Source organism: Azolla caroliniana, unplaced genomic scaffold (assembly GCF_043228905.1).
Source record: "Azolla caroliniana isolate FFs.n. ecotype wild unplaced genomic scaffold, voAzoCaro1.0.p SCAF_6, whole genome shotgun sequence".
NCBI lineage: Eukaryota > Viridiplantae > Streptophyta > Polypodiopsida > Salviniales > Salviniaceae > Azolla > Azolla caroliniana.
In genome coordinates, this window is record NW_028230441.1 from 20,229,197 (window position 1) to 20,245,314 (window position 16,118).

Here is a 16,118-nt window from a genome sequence, read left to right on the forward strand (position 1 = left end):
CACATTGAAGAGGCAAACTGGTCGTTCCGCCTCGAGATCCAACTACGAGCTTTTTAACTACAATGACTTAAATATACGCTATTGGAGTTGGAATTACCACAAATGGGTCCTCATTCAAGGATTTAGATTGTGCTAGATTGAACCTATGCTCTCATTAAAATGGTATGTGAGTTGGGTTCAAAAATGTTGTGAGACATGGAAGTTTTGCGTATCTTGCTTAGACTTGGGGAATGCTTGATGTAGATATTGATCAATTTTAATTGGCCAATCTAAAAAAATTGCATTGGAGAGGTTCACAATGTGGGAATCTAACATATAATGAATGTTATTGTAAGTGCTAAGAACACCACACCCTTGGATTTGCTCATATGTTTTTGAGAAAGCGAATGTAAACTCAAATGATTGAGAAAAGCCACCATGAACAAACCCAATTGCACATAAATAAATCTAGCATTTTGAAGACCATCAAAAGATACGTTTAAGAAGTCACATTTGGTAATGTCCAAGTACAAAACATCCTTAATGGCTACTGAACTTGTTTTTCATTTGGTCATCGAACCTGTAGTTGATACAAATAATGAAAATTATAACAATTTTTATACATCACACATAATCAATAGATAAAGCTGCTTAATGCAATCAGTTTCTTACTTTGTGGAAAGCTACTTCACTTGTGTCCTCAAAGAATGGTACTCCTTTCTTACACTTTCAGCCACCAAAATGGTTGTTTTCTCCGCTGATCATGTAGGAATCATAACTTTGTGAATTGTTTACAGTAATGAATCGATATTTATTTATTTATTTATTTAGACGAAGAAAAAAGATAATGGCATTGACAATAGTGAGTGAATCAATGGAAATAATTTGGAGGAAAACCATTATATACATTAATCAAATAGAAATGGATCCTTTGAGAGAGTGCATCATTATAGAGGAGCATGAGTTTGCGTTGTTTATTATTGACAAATTCATTTGAATGGGAGAGCAATATACGTTCACCTACATATTGATCTCCCGCAACCTACAAAACCTCATCTAAGCGTCATTGTTTTGTACAAGGGTTGCCAGATGGCCAACTGCCGATGTGATCCTCCTCAGATATTGGGCACCAATGGTTCAAAAACATCTCCTTTTGCAACCATGCCATCATGCTCACATACATGCACAAAGGAGGTATGCATGCACTCTTACTGCCAAAGTTGGATGCACTGTACGTTTGATGTGCCCACCATGCTTCACGTTGCTCGCCTACCCACAGAGACGGACGTGAGGATGTATCTCATGTCGTGTTATGCTATATATGATGTATGTATGTATGTACTAGAGGCAAGCTTTGAGTCGGCCTTTTAGTGACAGAGGTTGTCGACTTTTTATATGAATCAGACGGTGCAAATTTGCACGCGCCCTCAGTTGAGCGACCTGCACCATTCGTGCCCGTGATTCCGTCGTCAGGCCTCTTTATGATTCTGGTGCAAATAGACACATCAACATATGACATATGTATGTATGTATGTACTAGAGGCAAGCTTCGAGTCGGCCTTCTAGTGACAGAGGTTGTCGACTTTTTATATGAATTAGACGATGCAGATCTGCACGCGCCCTCAGCTGAGCGACCTGCACCATCTGTGCCCGTGATTCCGTCGTCAGGCCTCTTTATGATTTTGTTGCAAATAGACACATCGACATATGACATATGACACGTGTATGTATGTATGTACTAGAGGCAAGCTTTGAGTCGGCCTTCTAGTGACAGAGGTTGTCGACTTTTTATACGAATCCGACGGTGTAGATCTACACGCGCCCTCAGCTGAGCGACATGTTCTGTCATCATGCCTCTTTATGATTTTGGTGCAAATAGACACATTGACATATGACATATGACATATGTATGTATGTATGTATCATGTATGTATGTATGTGTCATGTATGTATGTATGTATCATGTATGTATGCATCATACTATCATGTATGTATGTATGTATGTATGTATTTATGTATGCATCATACTATCATGTATGTATGTATGTATCACTTTGTATGTATGTATATACATGTAAGCATGATGACGTTTTTGGCAATGAATCAATACATACATACATACATAATGATAAAACATATGTATACACATAAAACGATATGATGTGTGCTGGCGACACAGACAAGGTTAGGGTTTCTTCCACGACGCTTCTCTTCTGCTCCTTCATCTTCTACACAGGTGGACTGTGGACACACAGGAGAAGGTTTAAGAGTTTCTTTGACACACGGGGGACAATCATCTTCATCTTCTTTGGATGTCATCCACCTTTAGCAAGATCTTTGCTTGGCTTTCTTTCGAATCTCCGCTTTTGGATCCTTCCATTCTCACCTCCTTTCAATCGGTTCTTCTTGATCCGGGCTAACCAACATATTTCGACTTGTTTAATGCCCTCTGATCAGTCAAGAGGTTTCTTGATCAGAAGTTCCGCTTTCAATTCAGTGCTTTGATTGCTCTCAATTCATTTTGATTAAGCCAACGAACAAGTTCTTTTATCACCTTCTATCATCGTGCTTTGATAAACGGAAAGCCTTTTTTTATCCGTGCGACCTGATCAGGTTAACGAGCAGTTTTTTTATGCTTTTCATCTAGAATGGATGAATCATCAAGAAAGAAACCAGGCCATGGTTCTCTCTCTGATTCTGAACATAATGAAGCTGGACCTTCTACAAACCTTTCACTTGATATTCGTCCTGAGCTCTCGGAAGAAACCATACGTCGTCTCCTTCATCTTTCAAGAAAAGGAGATATGGACGCTATTACAAATTTGGCCTTACAAGGTGTTGATGTAAATGCAAGTGACTGCGATAATCGCACTGCGCTTCATTTTGCGTCTTGTTCAGGCCATAAGAAAGTTGTTGAGTTTCTTCTACAAATGGGAGCTAATGTCAATGTACAAGATCGGTTTGGTTGTACTGTGAGTATCATTTACGCCACTCTCTCTGACATTGGTGTCATTCCTAAGTTCTCTCTCTGTTTGACAAGTGATATCATTTCTTAAGTTCTTAAATTACATCCTTTTGTTATTGAATCGGTAGCCTCTTCCAAGCTTATAGTGTTTTCTTCCTAAAGAAAACTACATCCTTCATTTATCTAGTTTGATGTTTTCCAGATTTTTACTAGGATTATTGGACTTGCATTAACTTCATAGTGGAAGGTGAGATGATCTCTAATGCAGACTTCTTAACACCAAATGGAAATGTATGGACCATATATCTCAAATTATGTGATCGAGGAAAAATCTCAATTCCATGGAAATCACACAGAAATCTACCTAACTCCTTTGAAGTCGCAAGGACATCATGAACACCTGGTTGCAAAAGAAACTTACAGCCTCAATTTTTGTTTAGTTCTTGGATTCTCAACCTTTCTTGGCTAACTCAACTACCTTCCTGAATTCTCATCTTTTATCTATCAAATTCTTAGATTGGAAAGCTTTTCCATGATTACTCAACTGATTGGCTCAAGGAAATTGCATTGTTTACTAATTAGTTCGTGGATTTACCGTGTTTCTCTCGCTTACTAACTACGATATCTAAAGAAAATGAAACCCTTTCTTAGTTTATTTTGTGCATTGACAGCCTCTGTCCGATGCAAAGCATTATTGCAATGAAGAAGTGTGCAAAATACTAGAAGAATCTGGTGCTAAACTTCCAGTGAGTATCCTCAACCCTCTTTGGATTAGTGTTCAAAGTGTCATATGATCAAAATATACGCACGTTGTTCTTGTTTGATAGGAGAGTATCCAAAATCCAGCTGATCTAAGTATGCAAAGCAGAAATTTGGATGATGAACCTGACAATGAAGCTATACCAGATGCAATCTGCTCAGCACAAGATAGCAAACTCTCCAAGGTAATTAATGCATCATGATCCTTGGCTATGTAGATTCTTGGTTATTCCAAGCATGTAATGATGCTAACTTTTGAGTTAACTTTATTTTCTGATGTAAAACACAAATTACAATAATGTAAGGCCAAGGTTTTTGAAACAATTTCAATTTTTTTAAAACACAATTCCTCGGTGGTTACATTTTTCTCTCAATTTGCGTTTGTTCTGAATACTATTATTACTTTGCAATGCAGTGCTAGGCACATATATCTTGGGAGCACAATTCTATTGCTGAACACATTTGTTTTGATAATTATGAATGTTTACTGTAGCAGTCAATGTTGTGCTCTATTTCTCCTTCAACCAATGAATTGAATTTCTGCCACATTGTTGGGAAGTGTTTGCTGTAGCAATGGTTTGAAAAGGGAGATTTAATGTTATTCCCTTCTTAGGACATGAAGCAACATCATGATAAATGAAAGAGTTTCTTTAAGCTGTTATGAAGCTATCCCTTTCGTTATCTATACTTATGGAGGGTTCTCTTAATTTAGTGGGGGTTTTCATATATCCTGAAAAAAAATACATATTGAATAGAAAGAACCAAAACTCAAAAACGTCACCAAACAGGTTGATAACGGTATCATGTAGTTGTTTTAGCTTATTAACATTATAATCTCCCCTAAATTTTCTTGGAATTCCTGGATGATGAACACATCCGCATAGAAAAGAATCACTGTTTTCCTCAAGGATTTCAATTGCAATTGCAATGGGCACTATCTTTCTGTAGTTTTTGTCTTCACTGTAAGTCTTATATTTTTTTCAATAACTATCAGGTTTTTAAGGGAAAGGAATTGGAGATGCTTGCATTATGCTTGCGCACACCACTAGTATCAATCCGTGTGGGGAAAATTCAACGTCAAGGTCGTCTTTTGTGTCCAACAAGTTTGAGGTAATTTTCTTGCATAAAGCGAATGAAACTGGTGACTCCTAGACTTTGAAATTTCTATTGATTAGCCATGATGGTTGTTTTTGAAGTATATGAAATTCAAAATCAAGATTCGAAGTGAAAGGAGAATGTGTGTTAATGCCTAAAAGTTCAGATCAATAGGAAGTTTTAGACTTTTGGGCGTCGGAATGTGTGAACTGGAATTGATATTAAATGAATAGTTGGCCTAAATAATCATATTTCAAAGAGGTTATACGTAGAGTTTTCACCAATATGGCTAGTTTTTTTATTGTTTCCCTACTAAAATGATAGCTGGCAATATACAGTAAACGTGATTATATTTAATTTCATTTAGGTGGTGTATAGGTTATTTATGTTGCACACTGTTCACAACTATGACTTAATCTAACATCTGGGGAAACTAGATGGTTCCTGAGCAATGAAGTTGACATCATGTAGATTGATACTCCGTTCCTGTATTTCCTTGTTGATACGTAATAAAAGAGGATACAATAAGATAGAGCTCAATGCTACAAGCATACTCAAAAGACTATTTCGGCAGCTAAAACCTACATGTACAGCTTTCGAGTTACTCTCACTAGAGGATGCTTGAAAAGAGATCAAATCAGTTATACAGCTGCAGATTGCAGCACTCTAAAATTATTTCCTGTCAGCATATCCAATAGTTCAAGCCTACTTCAGCAACTAAAACGTACATAGAGAGCTTCCAAGATGCTCTCCATGGAGCATATTAAAAAAAGAGCAGATCATATATGATACTTGCAGACTTGAGCATGTTAAAATGACTTTCGATTGGCTCTCAATGTTAATTTTGAATTCTACTTCAAAAAGGTTTGTTTCAATAGGATAATTTTTGTGCTGCCAAGCACCACCTCCGCAAAAGTGCACACTTATAACCTTTAAGTGAATTTATGTCGCTTCCTGTAGAAGGCACAAGTTTACGATTGGACTCTTAAACCTCCACACATCAGCACAGATGCTAAGGGGACTGGCTGACCACATGTAGGGCCCTGATCCTTGGGCTTATTTATTAACCTTGCCTTTACTGGTCTTGGAACTGTTCGTCCTTGGGCAATCACTATGGCTGTACAATGCTATCTTGCCTGATCTTCAAGAGCTCTATAGCAGCAAGTACAGAAATAGCTACTAAATAATGTAATAAAAGGATACATTACTGCCTACTGGATATTGCATATATAAATGCATATATATTGTGTAGGCATGTAATATATGTATAGCATTGTTGTAGAATACTTAGCATACAATACGTGTAGAATACGTATGCTAAGTATTCTACAAGTATTCTAACGTTTTTTTTTAAATACTTAGAATACTTATTTTACAGATAAAATACGTTAAATACTAAGAATACTTGTAGAATACTTTAAATACGTAGTAGAGTACTTGTAAAATATGTTAAATACTTCTTAAATTTTAAATTTTGTTCAAAAACAAAAATATTATGCTAAGTATTCTAACGTTTTTTTTTAAATACTTAGAATACTAAAATACTAAGAATACTTGTAGAATACTTTAAATACGTAGTAGAGTACTTGTAAAATACGTTAAATATTTCTTAAATTTTAAATTTTGTTCAAAAACAAAAATATTAAAAATTGTAAATTGTTTTTGAAATGATAAATACTAGTTAAATACGTAGAATATGTCAAATTTTTAGAATACAGAGAAGATGTGAGAATTTGAATAATGGCATTTCTAAAACATAGAATACTTGTAGAATACTTCAGAATATTCTAAAACGTATTCTAAACATAGAATGTGCATTTTTTTAACAACTGTGATGTATAGAAATAATGATTAACGAAAATGGAAGGAGGGGTTCAAAAGTGCACAAAAGTTATGGACCTTAATTTTAAGAAACATGCACTGTAGAATTCTGTAAGTATTTTTTTTATATTTTTGTGCATATTTTGGAGTTGGTTATTTGGCTAATGAAGTCCTTCAGAATCTCGTCATCATTCATGGTTGTTTGTAGGATTTACCATTTGAACAGCTGAATAATTTGATCAGATTTTCCCTGAAGGGTTTGCATGTGCATGGGTGACTTTTTTGTCTGTATGAAATGGAAATTTTGGATTGCTAGTAAAGACAATTTTACATACTTACATAGTGAATACACAGGCATTATGTTTGTGGATTGTCTTATTTGAAACATTACCAAAATACGAATCTACATGAACCCTGTTTCATGCTTGCAAATTCTTTTACAATTTGTCAGGTTCGTCTTGCGCTCTGTGGCATCAACCATAAAATAATATTTTGTAACCGTCAAACATGGGAATGCAAGCCATGAGGATCACAGTAGCAATTGTGTGAAGTGTGAATGTATGCTGATTAATATGACCTCAAGATTTGAGTTTAGGATGGAATATCTGGTGCTCATAATGTTTAAGTGCCCTATTGATGAATCAATATGATATGGAATGATATGTCTTACTTATTGCTTACCATTTGACTGGATTTTGATATTTCAACTCGCAAATAGTAATCCTCAGTAGAATTTTAATAAACTTTCAGTATTTTATATATGGCATCGTAATTTTCTGTTTCTGTAGTGTGTGTTCTTCAAAATCATTTGTTTAATGCTTCATAATACAAGTTTTGATCTTAATGGTGAATGCTTGGTTTCTTTTTTAGGGGATATCTGAACTTGGCAATGCTTCCTTGCTCGGAGATGCAGTTATTGTTTACGGGTGACAATGGTGTCATTGAAAGGATTGCTGATATAAAATCTGTTGATAAGAGTAATAATATAGCCCTTGACATACTTGATCCGGATCCTTCTGGCAGATCTTTTGTCTTGAAAGAATATGATGGTGGCAAGCACTTTTTTTGGCAATCTGAAAGATCAAAGGCGCTGGGTGACGAGTTATTGGGTGATGTGAGTTCTAAGAGCAAGAGCAAGATGTTTTTTTAAATCTCTGATCCTTTTTTGTTTGTGTTTGTATCGATCTCACTTAACTCCCTTTTCCTGTTTTCATTGTTTTTACAGCTGAAATTTTTTCTCTCACAAAGACCAACATTATCTCAACTTACTGGGGTGGATGATTATCGGCTGGATACTTATGTTAATTGTCTTGCAGATGCATTTGCTGCAACTGCATTTGATATTGATGCATGCACATCATTCTCTTCAAGAAATTTCAGGGCTCAGAGTTCTCGCAATAGATCATTAGTCCAACAATTAATTGGAAAGAAAGCCCCAACTACGATGCCAATGCTTTCGTCGAGCATACGATCTTTATGCAATGACCCTTCAGCTACCCATAATGTATATAACATTCCAGATCTTTGTTGTGAAACTCATCCACCACCCACTATTAGCAATTGTGTAGCTGTTTGTTTCAAAAGAGATGAAATCACTGAACCCAGAACTGGGTTTGTTGATTTAAGCACAGTATCATCTTATGTATCTGATTTTCAAAGACTTGTTTTGAATGATGTTCCTTTTTCACAGCAACTAATTGGTCTCCCAATGATTTCTTCTACATTTTCTTCAGCCTCAACTTTTCTACCATCTCTGCTTGGAAGATCTTTGAGTTCTAGCGATCCAATTCCTTCTTATTCGACCATTTCTCCAACTTATTTAGCTCCTTACTACTGTCCTTGCCCAATGAGGGCGTCGTCCCAGCAATTCACTACTTCATGTCTTTCGCCCATTACTCCAACATATTTAGCTCCTTACTACTGTCCTTGTCCCTTAAGATCTTCATCCCAACAGTATAATCCACCATTTCTTCCACCTATAGGTGAAAGTAATGCATCCTCATCCATATTTTCTTTGAACCCATTACCTACTCCTATGGCGCAAACAACCATAAGTTTGGATAGAGTCAATGTCTCTCCAATCCCTATGCCCGTTTCTTCGTTAGTAACTATACCAACACCTTTGCAAGCTTCGACTTTGCCATCTTTCTTTTCAGATCCTATTGTTCATATTCCTGTCATGGATTTTAATTCAACAAATCAGAGCTTTCTGGTAAGCATGCCACAAGCTATTTCTTCAGGTGGGATTCCTCCTGTGCTTCCTTTTATAAATTTTAATTCAGCAAATCAGAGTTTTGTACAATCCATTTCTTCATCTCCATTGCAATTTCCAAGCTTTCTACGGAACATTATTCCTAGTGGAGAGAGATTACTAGGTCAAGAGCCATCAGTGAATTTACTCCATGCTTTAGAGTCAGAAGATCACAGAGATTCTAGTGATGCACACTTGTATCTTATCAACAACCAATGCAGGTCATTATTAACAAGCTGTCCTAAAGATCATGCAGAGGTTGCAGATAGTAATAGCTGGTGTTCACATATGGAAAATACAAGATCTTCTCTTCTTGATTCGATTCCACAATACAGTGGACCCCTGGTGGGGATGGTTCCAACTGTTTTAAGCAGTAACAGTCTTTCACGTGCTTGTGTAAGTTTCTGCTTCTAAATGGGAACTAGCATAATTATTTATATTGTCAACTAAAATTTCGTTATCATTCATATGATTGATGCATTATCGTTTTTGTTGTCAATGCTTTGCCTATATTTGTTTATAATTAGTCTAAACTGCAAAAGAGTTTCTCCCATTCATGATATAACCAAAAAGATTGTAGCAATCTGATTGGAGTTACTGGTTTTTGTGTGGGAAAGCAACTTGATTATTCATTATCGTCAATTTTTTATTATTGCTGTTGTCGGTGCTTATATTTATTTATGATTAGTCTAACGGTAAATCAATTTTCTTGTCATTCATGTATTTATCAATATCTTACAGTAATCTTATTGAACTCTTTGGTTCTGAATGGAGAACTGATATGACTATTTATAGTTATCAATTCTTCATCATTCATGCAATCAATGTTGCGGATATTTGTTTATGATTTGTCTAATGGCCAACCATTTTCTTGTCATTCATGATTTTGCCAGAATATTGTGTAGTGATTTGTTTAGTTATTGCAAATATGAATGCAGAGCTTTTGTCCAGAGAGTAGTCAAGGTACTGCATGGATGTCAGGGAGCCGAGGTCTTTATGGGGGGATCATCGAACCTGGAATTTCTTCTCCATCTATCACAACTTTTGGTTCCTCTCTTGGTATGAGCATCCTTGGGACAGATATTTTTCAAATTTCAAAGAGTAAGGGTATACTTGCCGACAAAGTGGAGATGAGCTCGAAGGAAAGAGATGATAGTTCTGACGAGGAAGAGAGCCAGGACGGTAGTTAATGGATCTGGATAACTGGTCCTAGGTTGTAGATATGTCCCTTCTGAACTTACCCATGTGGTGTAATTCCTCAGAATCCTGTGATTCATTCCTTTTGGTGGGATGGCTTTGGGTGAAGTTTGATGACATTAATGTATCTAAGCAAAAACACAATAAGATAAGATCAATATAATGCTATTGTACAACGTAACATAAATCAGCATTGGGTGTAGACATGAGATGAAGTAGTTTAAGCTACGCTGTTTGGAACACTAGATGACCACATTTCAAGCAATGGCAGCCAACGAATTTGTGTTAAACCTCAAACCGCCAAAGTTAGATGGTTACACTCATATACTGGGTGTGTACTTTTCTTCTTTCATGCCATGCCCAGAATGTGAAATGGGAGTATAACAAATCTTTTCAAATTTCTCAATCCATGTCAAAATAAGGCATCTTGCTAATATATTTCCTCTAACCCGTACTTGGAATGTTCTTTGGAAGCATTCATTGTTGACACATATATAGTATCTAATAGGATAACCTAAAATAAACTACTAAAGATAATGTGAGTTGACACACTAGTGATTGATCCAAGTGATATCTTCCAAAAACTGATATCCATGATTATGTTACTATACATGTAATGAACAAAAGATATATATCAGAGTTGTTGAGTTATTATTTTTGGGAAACGCTTGGAAAAGATACCAATGCCTATGCCTTGAATTGTAGAGAAACCAAATAGTTATAGAGAGATGCAGTAGACACATGTGCTGGCTGGGAGCCAACCTAGTGATCATTGCATTGGCCCATGCTAATAATTTGGAGGTGAGAGTTATTGATATGAAATGGTTCATTGAATTCACACATGCTCATATTTGTGGATCTACCAATGCCAAAGATGTTCTTGAAGTCATAAGTTGTCACTCACAACACAGTGACGACTCTCTCCAATATTGGAAAACTTGTGAAGGGGGATGTGGAGATTTAATTAGAGACATTTTGTTCATTCTATATAAAGATAGATGATGTCTATTTATTTTTGACTGATTGTTATGGAGAGATTCTTAGTCATATGATTGATTTGCCTATTTTATAATCTTGATTTATGATAAAGACAAAGTCTTTTAGGCGCTTTACATTGGATATTTGGTATGGAATTAATTGCTCTTTGTATTAAAAAGTAGTACAATGTCCATAGTAATAAAATTGACTTGAGCTATTAAAAAATAATGAGGTTTGAGAAGAGGTCATAGAAAGGAGAGTAAGAGAATTTCTTTAAAATAAAGAATAATCCGTTGATTTTATATATCTCAAGCTTTTTCATGTTTGTGGATAAGCACAAGGTGTCCCTAGGCATTATTCAGTCTCAATATTAGTTTACTCACAACATTAATTGTCAGATTTTCATAAATTGGTTGTATGAGAGCATTGGTTACTACCAACATACCAGGAGTCTTAGCGCTATTATCGTCTTGAGTGGATCAATGATTAATTATTCAATATGCATACTGTTCACCCCTATATATCGCATTCTCCAAGCCACACCTACTTAAGTTTATATTTTGGCTTCAAACAAAGGACTTACAAAATTATTAGGACTTGCCCGTGTTTGAAATACACATTTTCTATTTGTACGCTTTATATTTACTATATTTACTAACAACTTTGTGAGCAAAGAAAACGCTTGACTTATGTCACATTAGGCATGAAACATATTGCATGTGAAACTTGAAAGTGATCTCATTTGATTGCATAAAATAGTATCCACGTGAAACTAATAATTAATATAAAAGTTAGTTTAAGATTGATCTCAACTTTAGGGTCAAGTTTTTTTTAATAAGAATAAGGAATTAAGCAAACTAGATGTTGCCTTGTCTACAACTGGGTCATGTGTCTATTATTAACCAACGTGGACTTTAAAATTGCATCACATGTGAACATGCCAATAGCTCATGCATTTCATGGATGTTTGATAGGTTTGGTCATGTTTGAACAAGTCAACAATTCGCCATTCAAGGGTGTTTCCTAGGTTTCATCACATTTGGGCACACTAACAAGCCAAAATCCATGATGTGTTTCTAGCCACGCATTGGAATATTCAAGTACAAACTATGTGTAGCTGTTTGGACGTCTTTTGAAGGAACTTATTTCTACTTCTGTTGTTGATCCGAGATACGCGATGTGTGTGAGATCCATGTGGGTAAGAGATGATGACGGCTTCTAGTTTGGAAAGTGCATGGGAGTCAAAATTAAATTTGGGATCCATGAGGAGGATAACTACAACTCCATTTTTTATAAGTGTGGGTGGTGTGGCTGTCTTTGACGAAAGTTTGACTTGTCGGTGTTCTTCTAGACTCCTAAAACAGTGAGTGTACATCCATATCATCTATGTACATTTATGAGACAGGATAATGTTGGTGCTAGTTTTGGGTATATTATATTATAGTATGTATTCTTCTTGTCTTCTACTTACACACACACACACACACACACATACTTATATACATACATACATACACACATACTTATATACATACCTACATACATACGCACATACTTATATACATACATACATACACACACATACGCACATGCTTATATACATACATGCATGCATACCATACAACATATATACATACATACATACATATATACATACATACACACATACTTATATACATACATATACATACCTACATACATACGCACATACTTATATACATACACACACACACACACACACATGCTTATATACATACATACATATATACATGCATGCATGTATGCACATTGCATACCATACATACATACATGCATGCATGCATACCAGACATATACATATACATACATACATACATACATACATACATACATACATACATATATACATACACACATACTTATATACATGCATGTATGCATGTATGCACATTGCATACCATACATACATACATGTATGCATACCAGACATATACATATACATACATACATACATACACACATATATACATACATACATATATACATACCATACCATACCATACAATGCATACATAGAGAGTGTTTGCAATATCTTAAGCAGAGGTTTTCATGTCTACTGCATAATTCTCCTGTAAATTGTGTTGCATCTCTCTCTCTCTCTCTCTCTCTCTCTCTCTCTCTCTCTCTCTGTTTTGTTTTTGTTCTGTTTTTGCTTTGTTTAATTGATTTCACTCCACTGGTAGAGGAACTCCGTTGTAGAGAAGAGGGTGAGACAGAGACAGAGAGACTGACAGAGAGAGAGAGAGAGAGAGAGAGAGAGAGAGAGATGGATCATCTGATGGAGAAGGCCAAAGGGTTTGTTGCGGATAAGGTGATGCACATGGAGAAGCCGGAGGCGGACCTCACATGGGTGAGCATCAAGCACGCCGATCGCAGTGCCCTGTCGCTTGAGTCGGATGTGCTCATCTCCAACCCTTACTCCCATGACCTCCCCATCTGTGAGATCTCCTACAAGCTCATAGCCGGAGGGAGGTACCTCTCTCTCTCTCTCTCTAAAGGACATTGTGTTGGATACACAGAAAACCCTTAAAAGGGGACATGCATAAGTTGTCTGTTTGCCTCTCTGTATGCATCCTATGCATAAATTGCATGCCAATACACACACAAATCACACCTATGCTGTATATCTGGCTATTTAGATTTGTTGAATCCATCTTTTCAAGCCGTTTAACTGGCTATTTAGATTTGTTTATCAATCTTTTTCTTGTTTGTTTACCTTTCTTGTCTATCCTTATGTCTTATTTAGCTAAGTTGTATTACCTATAGCTAGAGTTGTGCATACACCATCATTCCTAGTATTGCACCTCTATCCTGATGTTTTGAACCAATTTTTCCCCACTTCCAGATTGCTAAAGTTTTATTACATACACACATGCTCACCTGACAAAACATGTCATGCTTGTTTGCCATTGTAATGTATCCTGGTATTTCAACCTCTTTTTTCTCATGGAAATCTACATATAAGTTTTCAATTTATAAAGATATCCTTTCATTAGTGTAAACAATTTACAAGGTTTTGAACTCTATGTGATCAGCAGAGGAACCAGCCATTTTGGCGGAGGAAATCTACATATATAAGTCGCATGCCTAGCAAATAAATGTGCTTGCTTGTCATTCTTCATCTTCACATTGAGATATGTAGTGTTGTATAATACCCCAAATAGTGTGGTGGCTTGCCATTTTCTTCTGTCATGCTCATCGACAGCTAAAATTGTATACAGTCATGATCAATGTTCGTGTCGATAGCTAAAATTGTATAGCTACATGTAAGTAGCCTATACATAACTAATATGCTTGTTTTGATGACCGTGGTATTTGAATCGCTATTCCCAGGGAGATTGTTTCAGGGAACATCCCTGACCCTGGGTCGATCCGTGCTAATGACAAGACGGCCATCAAGATACCATCCAAGGTTCCTTATGACTTCCTCATTAGCATCCTTCGAGATATTGGTGCCGATTGGGATATTGACTATGAATTCATAGTCGGCCTCATCATTGATCTCCCTATCATCGGCAACTTCACAATTCCGTTGTCCAAGAAGGGAACTCTAAAATTGCCGACCTTCTCCGACATCTTCTAGCAAGTAAATAGTGTATGCGCACTTTCTTGGCTCAGCTTGTACAGATATCTGAGGCAATAAAGCTCTAGCACAACTAGTTCCTTTTGTATTGTGTCTTGGGAGCACTTGGCTCCTTGATGTTTTAAGTTCACTCAGTTCAACTACTCCATGTGTTAAAAAGTTTTGGCAATATATGTTTAGGTATCATCTCAGTGTCATATATATGAAATGATAGTCTTGTTTCACGCACACACATGGATGAGGTACATGGATTGCAAACAGGGTGGGAGGCATTAAAAAATATAATGATAAAGGAAGAATAACATGGTGATGAAAGGTTGGGAGAGACCACTTGTTATGATGACATAGATGTTGTCATATATTGCATGCACACCGACATGCTGCCTAGATTTGTAATATACCATGTACATTCAATATACACAATGTCTTTGCAAAATGATATTACCTGCCCTTTTTTGTGCACATTTCTCAGTTATCAACAAACCTTACCTTCCCTTGGAATGCAGGCCATGTTAGTGTGACACTTCAGGCATAGCACTATGTACCATGCCATTGGAATACCAACCCACATTAGTAATATATTGTATTAGTGAAAGCCTGAACTATAGATGAGTAGATGGAAATGGTAGTTATGTTAAAATTATTGATATATTTGATTTAGTAAAAGGTTCCAATGTGAGCTATAAGGTTTTCTTTTGAGGAAACATTGATTTCATCATTCCTAAGACTCGTTCCTATGATATCATGCATAGAAGGCATGCACTACAATCCCATTTACCTTATACATGATCTTTCCCTTGATGTTATAGTGTTGTGGGTTTTGGAGGTGAGAAGTTCTTTGATATATACTAGTCATTAAAAACAAGTTCTTTGATGCATAATAGATTAAAAAAGAGAGGGTGGAGATTTAATTTGAGGGGTCATATTGCCAACAAGCACAAAATTACTCAATTTACGTGACGAAGAACTTGATTGCATTTCATGCATGATAGCAATGCTTGGCACACCGTCCAATATGAGCAATGGTAGGATGTGATGGCCAGCCACTCAGCTCAAACCCTTTGAAAATGTCACAAGACATTTTGAAAGAACAAAAAGTTTACCCCTCTATGTGGATAGGGAATTGTTATCAGCAGCCAATTAACTCTACAAAATACCCATGTAAAACAAAGCATTACATGTCCCATTCTCAATATGGTATATCCATAAGCATCTAAGAATTATAATCATTCCTAGCTAATAGAAGCCAATAGGATGATTCACGTGATTTAGCGTTAAAAATAAATACAGAATTTTATTCATTAGCACTCTTAATTCCTCATTGATCCTAAGCTTCACTAGATTGTTATCTAATATTTAAAAGTTCGTTTTCTATAATGTCAAAAATTAAAATAGTTTACATGACCATTTAACTCAAAATAGGGTGTAATTGTTGGTTTGTTAATGCACCT

The 16,118-nt window shown here is 36.1% G+C and overlaps 2 protein-coding genes across 3 annotated transcripts; both read left to right on the top strand.

The window, feature by feature from the left end:
* Nucleotides 1-2,221: 2,221 nt before the first annotated feature.
* LOC147863273 (flocculation protein) lies at nucleotides 2,222-10,357 on the top strand. Of its 2 annotated transcripts, XM_087320843.1 has the most exons (7): nucleotides 2,222-2,951; nucleotides 3,616-3,690; nucleotides 3,772-3,888; nucleotides 4,698-4,813; nucleotides 7,490-7,733; nucleotides 7,845-9,266; nucleotides 9,809-10,357. In XM_087320843.1, the coding sequence occupies exons 1-7, from the start codon at nucleotides 2,628-2,630 to the stop codon at nucleotides 10,058-10,060; spliced, it is 2,550 nt and encodes an 849-aa protein (XP_087176969.1). In that variant the 5' UTR covers nucleotides 2,222-2,627; the 3' UTR covers nucleotides 10,061-10,357. The 2 variants fall into 2 exon arrangements, with proteins under 2 accessions (XP_087176969.1, XP_087176970.1); XM_087320844.1 differs by lacking the exons at nucleotides 2,222-2,951; nucleotides 3,616-3,690 and adding an exon at nucleotides 6,828-6,892.
* Nucleotides 10,358-13,269: 2,912 nt separating this feature from the next.
* Nucleotides 13,270-14,853, top strand: LOC147863274 (late embryogenesis abundant protein Lea14-A-like). The gene is made up of 2 exons (XM_087321881.1): nucleotides 13,270-13,556; nucleotides 14,418-14,853. Exons 1-2 carry the CDS (start codon nucleotides 13,351-13,353, stop codon nucleotides 14,665-14,667), a joined length of 456 nt encoding a protein of 151 aa, XP_087178007.1. The 5' UTR covers nucleotides 13,270-13,350; the 3' UTR covers nucleotides 14,668-14,853.
* The last annotated feature ends 1,265 nt before the right edge of the window (nucleotides 14,854-16,118 follow it).